Source organism: Macaca nemestrina, chromosome 10 (assembly GCF_043159975.1).
Source record: "Macaca nemestrina isolate mMacNem1 chromosome 10, mMacNem.hap1, whole genome shotgun sequence".
Taxonomy (NCBI): Eukaryota; Metazoa; Chordata; class Mammalia; order Primates; family Cercopithecidae; genus Macaca; species Macaca nemestrina.
In genome coordinates, this window is record NC_092134.1 from 9,399,673 (window position 1) to 9,407,326 (window position 7,654).

The window sequence follows — 7,654 nt, forward strand, 5'->3', positions numbered from 1 at the left end:
ACAAGAGCAAAACTCCATCTCAATTGCTTGAATTCGGGAGGCAGAGGCTGCAGTGAACCAAGATCATGCCATAGGACTCTAGCTCTGGGTGACAGAGTAAGACTCCACCTCAGGAAAAATAAATTAATTAATTAATAAATTAATTCAATGTTTGATAGCACAGTAGGGTGACTATACTTAAAAATTATGTAATGGGCTGGCATGGTGGCTCACACCTGTAATCCCAGCACTGTAGAAGGCCGAAGTGGTGGGATTATAGGACTATTTGGGAGAATTGCTTGAAGCCAAGAGTTCAAGACCAGCCTGGGCAACATGGTGAGAACCCGTTTCAACAAAAAATACAAACATTAGCCAGACATGGTGGTGTGCAGCTGTAGTACCAGCTACTCTGGAGGCTGAGGCCAGAGGACTGCTTTAGCCCAGGAATGTGAGGCTGCAATGGGCTATGGTGGCACCACTGCACTCCAGCCTGGGCAACAGAGTGAGACACTTGTCTCAAAAAAAAAAAAAAAAAAAAAAGGAAAAATTACTGATACAGGCAGCAGCTTGGATGGATCTCAAGGGCATTATGTTGGGTAAACAAAAGCCAACCTCAAAGATTACCAACTGTATGATCTATATACAAAATAAAATTATAGAAATGGAGATCTGATTAGCATATTCGTGTTTACTAGCGGTTAGGGATGGGGACTAGGAAGGTTCTGTAACTACTATAGAAGGGGCTCCTTTGTAATAAAGCAACAGTTCCATATCCTGAGGTTGGAGCTGATGAACACACCCATCGATGAATGTGGTAAAACTGCACAGAACCACACACACACACACACACACACATACACACGCACGCACGCATACACACAAATGAGCGCATGTAAAACTTGCAATCTGATTAGGTCTGTAGATTGCACTGACAGTTTCAAAACTGTACTATGGTTATATAAGATGTCACCACTGAAAGAACTTCAGTGATGGGCACACAGGATCTCTCTGTACCTTTTCTGGTTTCCTATGTATATATTATTTAAAAATAAAATATTTCAAAATAGAAAGTATTTTTTAAGACCACATATTATATGGAATCAATACATGAAATGTCCAGAAAAGGGAATTTAGAGATAGAGGGCAGATCAGTGGTTGCTTGCAGCTTGGAGATAGAAGCAGGGATTGACTGCAAACAGGCACGACGGAACGTTACGCAGTAAAAGAAATGTTCTAAAGCAGAAGTGTGGGGCTGGTTACACAACTTCGCAAATTTCCTTAAAAAAAAAATCACTGAATTGTACAGTGGCTGAATATTACAATATGTAAATTATACTTTAATAAAGCCATTTTTTAAAAACGCAATATAAACACTCAGTTAAATGAGAATTCTCCAAAGGCCTCCTCAAGCAGTCTTACCTGAGATTCCTTTAATGCTTGCTTTCCCCACCAAATTGGGTTGGCATCAACTACAATAACCAGAAGATTCAATTCATCTTCTGAAAATATTAACAAGAAATAAAATTTAAAACATCAGCTTCATAAAAATGAATCAAAGCTAACATTTTGAATTCATAAATTAAATCCAGAGCACCACTATAAGCCTTAAATATTTATCACCTTCTAATTATGAGATTAACAGAAGACCCAGTTAAAGCTTTAAAGCTGGGCCGGGCACGGTGGCTCACACCTGTAATCCCAGCACTTTGGGAGGCCGAGGCAGTCAGATCACAAGGTCAGAAGATCGAGACCATCCTGGCTAACACGGTGAAACCCCATCTCTACTAAAAATACAAAATATTAGCCAGGCGTGGTGGTGGGCGCCAGTAGTCCCAGCTACTCGGCAGGCTGAGGCAGGACAATGGCGTGAACCCAGGAGGTGGAGCTTGCAGTGAGCCGAGGTCGTGCCACTGCACTCCAGCCTGGGCTGGGTGACAAAGCGAGACTCCGTCTCAAAAAAAAAAAAAATGTTATAAAGCACAGTGAGCCCTTAGCAAGCTCTTGTCTACATCCTGAACCACTATATCTCTAACGCACTAAATGTAAACTCCATGAGGGTGGGAATTTTTGTCTTTTTGTTCACTGCTTATCCTCATTCCTACCACACTGCCTAGCACACTGCAGCTGCTCAGTAAATACCTACTGAACGAGGGCCAGGTGTGGTGGCACAGGCCTGTAGTCCCAGCACTTTGAGAGGCCAAAACAGGCAGATGGCTTGAGCTCAGAAGTTCGAGACCAGCCTGGGCAACATGGCAAAACCCTTTCTCTACTAAAAATACAAAAATTAGAGCCAGGCACGGTGGCTCACGCCTGTAATCCCAGTACTTTGGGAGGCCGAGGTGGGCGGATCACTTGAGGTCATGAGTTCAAGACCAGCCTGGCCAACATGGTAAGAAACCCCATCTTTACTAAAAATACACACACACACACAAAATTAGCTGGGCTTGGTGGCAAGCGCCTGTAACTCCAACTACTCGAGAGGCTGAGGCAGGAGAATCACTTGAACCTGGGAGGCGGAGGCTGCAGTGAGCCAAGATTGCACCACTGCACTCCAGCCTGGGTGACAGAGCAAGACTTCATCTTGGCGAAAAAAAAAAAATAGCCAGGCGTGGTGGCACATGCCTGTAGTCCCAGTTACTCAGGAGGCTGAGGTGGGAGGATCGCTTGAGACCAGGAAGTCGAGGCTACAGTGAGCCATGTTCCTGCCAATGCACTCCAGCCTGGGAGACAGAATGAGACTCCGTCTGAAAAACAAAAAACAACAACAACAAAAAAACACCTGCTGCATTCTGAATGCCTGGTCAAGGACAGAAGGCACTGATTAACCAGTAGTAGGAATCCCAGTGGTAGAATTTCAGGAGCAAAAAATTAAAGGGAGGCTTAGATGTCAATTTGGCCCATACCCATCAAAGCATGTAGCAGCAAGGCCAATTGTAATTAAGAGTCACTTTTTAGGCCGGGCGCGGTGGCTCATGCCTGTAATCCCAGCACTTTGGAAGGCCAAGGCGGGCGGATCACAAGGTCAGGAGATCGAGACCATCCTGGCGAACACGGTGAAACCCCGTCTCTACTAAAAATACAAAAAAATTAGCCGGGCGTGGTGGTGGGCGCCTGTAGTCCCAGCTTCTCGGGAGGCTGAGGCAGGAGAATGGTGTGAACCCTGGAGGTGGCAGAGCTTGCAGTGAGCCGAGATTGCGCCGAGATCGCGCCACTGCACTCCAGCCTGGGGGACAGAGCGAGACTCCGTACCAAAAAAAAAAAAAAAAAGAGTCACTTTTTAAAAGGTAAAAAAAAACAGGCTGGGTGCAGTAGCTTAAGCCTGTAATCCCAGCACTTTGGGAGGCTGAGGTGGGCAGATCACCTGAGGTCAGGAGTTCAAGACCAGCCTGGCCAACATCGTGAAACCCCATCTCTACTAAAAATACAAGTATTAGCCAGGCATGGTGGCACATGCCTATAATTCCTGCTACTCGGGAGGCTGAGGCAGGAGAATCGCTTGAACCTGGGAGGCAGAGGTTGCTGTGAGCCAAGAGCGCGCCACTGCACTTCAGCCTGGGCGACAGAGCGGGACTCTGTCTCAAAAAAAAAAAGTAACAAAACAGAGGGAAAAGCAATTCCTGCATCAAAATTTCACCGTTAAGAGGAATTCTATTCTCTAAACTAAACAGGCTACAACACATTCATCATTTGTTTGGATTTTTTTTTTTCTTTTTTTTTTTTTTTTGAGACAGTCTCACTCTGTCACCCAGGCTGGAGTGCAGTGGCGTGATCTTGGCTCACTGCAAGCTCCGCCTCCCAGGTTCACACCATCCTCCCTGCCTCAGCTTCCCAAGTAGCTGGGACTCCAGGTTTAGCCCACCACCACACCTGGCTAATTTTTTGTATATTTTTTCTAGTAGAGACGGGGTTTCACCGTGTTAGCCAGGATGGTCTCTATCTTCTGACCTTGTGATCCGCCCGCCTCGGCCTCCCAAAGTGCTGGGATTACAGGCGTGAGCCACCGTGCCTGGCCTTTTTGAGTGTTTTTTTAAGAGATGGGGGTCTCAATAAACTGCCCAGGCTGGTTTTGAAATCCTGGGCTTGCGATCCTCCTGTGTCCGCCTCCCCAGTAGAGTAAGGACTACATGCATGCACCACCCCAAACACATTAGTCCTTCAACAACAGTGTTAAGATGTTGAGGATACTGGGTCCAATCCCTCAAAGAGACTATACTCTAACTGAGGTGACAGATAGACATACAAACCTGTGAGCACACACTGTTATGAAAGGCCCAGGATGCTCATTTATTTATGTATTTTTAAACAAATTTTTGAGACAAGGTCTCAAGGTTGGAGTACAGTATCACAAATATAGCTCACTGCAGCCTTGACGTCCTGGGCTCAAGTGATCTTCCTGTCTCAGTCTCCCACATAACTGGGACAACAGGCGTGCACTACCACATCCAGCTAAATTTTTTTTTTTCTTTCGAGGTGGAATTTTGCTCTTGTTGATCAGGATGGAGTGCAATGGCGCGATCTCGGCTCACCACAACCTCCGCCTCCTGGGTTCAAGTGATTCTCCTGCCTCCGCCTCCTGAGTAGCCGGGATTACAGGCATGCACCACCAAGCCTAGCTAATTTTGTATTTTTAGTAGAGATGGGGTTTCTCCATGTTGGTCAGGCTGGTCTCGAACTCTTGACCTCAAGTGATCTGCCTGCCTTGGCCTCCCAAAGTGCTGGGATTACAGGTATGAGCTACCGCGCCCAGCCACCCAGCTAATTTTTAAATTTTTGTAGAGATGGGGTCTCATTTTGTTGGCTAGGCTGGTCTCGAACTCCTGGGCTCAAGTGATCCTCCTACCTCGGCCTCCTAAAGTGTTGGGATTACAGGCGTGAGCCGCCGTGCCCGGCTCCAGGATGCTCATTTAATAGCAAAGAGCAGTAATGCCTTTCCTCCCTCCATACTTTCCTTCCTGCAGTCCTGTCTTCTACATTAGGATAATCTCCACCCTATATTTGATTTCTGCTTATTCAAATCCCAATTACTCCTCAAGGCCCCAAACCAAAGCAAACTCTTTCTTCTTCGTGACTCCCCTACCTCAGAGCAGAAGGAATACCAGCCTCCTCTGCACTAAGCACCGGAATCTGCAATCCCAAAATCCCATTCCATCCTGACAACCACCCAGCAAAGGACATTTTCCTGCCATTTTTCAACAATTATAAGACCACCCCCACCCCATGATTTTTACAACGAATAGTTGTTGACATCTGGATGGTATCCTTATCATTAAGATTAGTGGCATTTTTTCTTTCTTAGTGGTATATTAAATAATGGTACATCTCATAATCAATATTATCTTAGATTAGCTGAAATATGAAATATGGTTTTCCTATTCTGCAAATGAAAGTAACGTGTCCTAAGTCACATATGGCCTGCTTACAAGTGGCAAGGCCAAAGCCCTGTTCTAAAGACAGATCTGCTTGACTATAAAGACTGTGGCTCTTCACTGCCCCACTGCCCACCTCTGACAACCCACAGCTCTCTCTTCTAATGGCACTTAGCACTTACTACTTCATTTTACAGTTAGTTGTGCTTCTGATCTCTCTTCCCAGTCCTGCCCACTTAAGACTGTGGACTTCTTAAAAAACGATGGAATTTGCTAATCCTAGGATAAAATAATGTGTGTAAAACAGGACTGGTGTAGTGCCTCACGCTTGTAATCCCAACACTTTGGGAGGTCGAGGAAGAAAGATCACTTCAGCCCAGGAGTTTGACACTAGCCTGGGCAAAATAGTGAGATCTTGTCTCTTTTTTTCTTTTTTTTTTTGCGACGGAGTCTTGCTCTGTCGCCCAAGCTAGAGTGCAGTGACACGATCTCGGCTCACTGCAACCCCCGCCTCCTGAGTTCAAGCACTTTTCCTGCCTCAGCCTCCCAAGTAGCTGGGATTATAGGCGTGCACCACCTCGTCCAGCTAATTTTTTTGTATTTTTAGCAGAGACGGGGTTTCGCCATGTTGGCCAGGCTGGTCTCAAACTCCTGACCTCAAGTGATCCACCCACCTTGGCCTCCCAAAGTGCTGGGATTACAGGCGTGAGCCACTGTGCCCAGCCACCTTTTTTTTTTTTTAAATAGAAAAACCAAACAAAAAAATGTAAATCACACAGCGAAGCACCTAGGACAGAAGCACTTAATACAACTGTGTCTGCCAGACAGAAAAAGTGTTGCCTGTAAAGAAAAGTGTGCATCTATACACCCACAATGTCCCTGTGAATTTCCTTCTTTAGTTCGCTACCTCATTTGTAGACAGAAGCAATGCCAGGCCTGCCTCCCTCACAGGGTTGTGGTACGGTTTCACATCAATTAAGAGAGGATGGACAATTATTACAGTTCCTGAAAGGGATCCCCTATCTCTATTCTTGCTCCCCACAGTCCATTTTCCACACAACAGCCACAGTGATCTTTTAAAATTGCAAACCAGATCATAACACTTCCTGGCTTAAAACTCTACAATGTCTTTGTCTTGCACCTAAAAATAAAGCCTAACTTCTCTATCACGGCCAATAAGGCCCTGCATGACCTGAAACTGGCTGGTTCTCTGATCTCATCCCTCTAGCCTCCTTTTTCTTCAAGACATCTGACTGTGTATGTGGCAGCTAATGTATGAATGGGTCTCCCCACCATCCTCTACCCACAAGCTCTCCATTCCTCCCTTCTCGGTGTAACTTGTAACTCTGCCACAGGGCCCTTGCACTTAAAGTGCACTTTCCCAGAACTTCACACAATCATTTGAGTCGGTTTCAATATCCTGCATTTTTCCTTGGCCCCGATTAAAACAGCGCCTCCTCAAAGTCACAATGTACTATTGTAACTAGGACTGTATTATTACATGATCTTCATAGCTCTTTTCATCCTTTGAAAAATAATTTATTTTTTAATTTTTTATTGACGAGGTCATGCCCTGTCACCCATGCTGGGAGCAGTGCTCCGATCATAGCTCACTGAAGCCTCGAACTCCTGGGCTCAAGTGATTCTCCCGCCTCACCCTCCCGAGTAGCTGGGACCACAGACACGCGCCCGGCTAATTATTTTATTTTTCTGTAGAGATGGGGTCTGGCTGTGTTGCCCAGGCAGGTCTCGAACTCCCGGCTTCAAGCGATTCTCCCGCCTCGGCCTCCCAAAGTGCTGGGATTACAGGCCTAATCCACCCGGGTGTGACCCGGCCGAAATTATTTTTATTTATTGTCGTCTGTTTCACCCAGTAGACTGTAACCTCCACTAAGGCCCCTGTCTGTCACGATCCCTGCTACAATCCAATAAATAATGCCTGCACACAGGAGGCGATCCAAAAATATTTACTGAATGAATGACTGAATGCCTTGGCTACTCCTCTAAAGACCAAACGGGTTCTATCCAGCCCAAAAGACACACTCCATCTGGCCGGTCATAGCCGGATCGAGCCCGCCGAGCCCCGGAGTCGAACTCCGCCCTGCAGGGTCCTCACCGTCTGAAACCATGGCTGTCCCAGCACCTCAGCGAAGAACAAGCGGTGGTCAGGCGAGCGTCTCAAACGCTGCGCAGCCCAACATCCGGCGCCGCCGAGTGACGCATAAGGTGCTTTGACTCATGCCAGCCCCCTAAGCTGCGGAAGTGGAATGCGGAGGTGCGCCGGTTGTGAGGTACGGAAGTGCGCCACG

At 46.5% G+C, this 7,654-nt stretch overlaps 1 protein-coding gene across 3 annotated transcripts in view; it reads right to left on the reverse strand.

Moving 5' to 3' along the window:
- LOC105493919 (general transcription factor IIH subunit 3) overlaps positions 1–7,593 on the reverse strand; it is a 28,271-nt gene extending 20,678 nt beyond the window's left edge. For 2 of the 3 annotated variants that reach the window (XM_011761936.3, XM_011761919.3), the window contains exons 1-2: positions 7,462–7,593; positions 1,399–1,478 (exon numbers count right to left, since the gene is read on the reverse strand). In XM_011761936.3, coding sequence (XP_011760238.1) covers positions 1,399–1,478; positions 7,462–7,474 — 93 coding nt within the window. In that variant the 5' untranslated portion in view covers positions 7,475–7,593. The remainder of the gene's footprint in view (positions 1–1,398; positions 1,479–7,461) is intronic. The other variant, XM_011761927.3, reaches the window with a different exon arrangement.
- Positions 7,594–7,654: the final 61 nt, after the last annotated feature.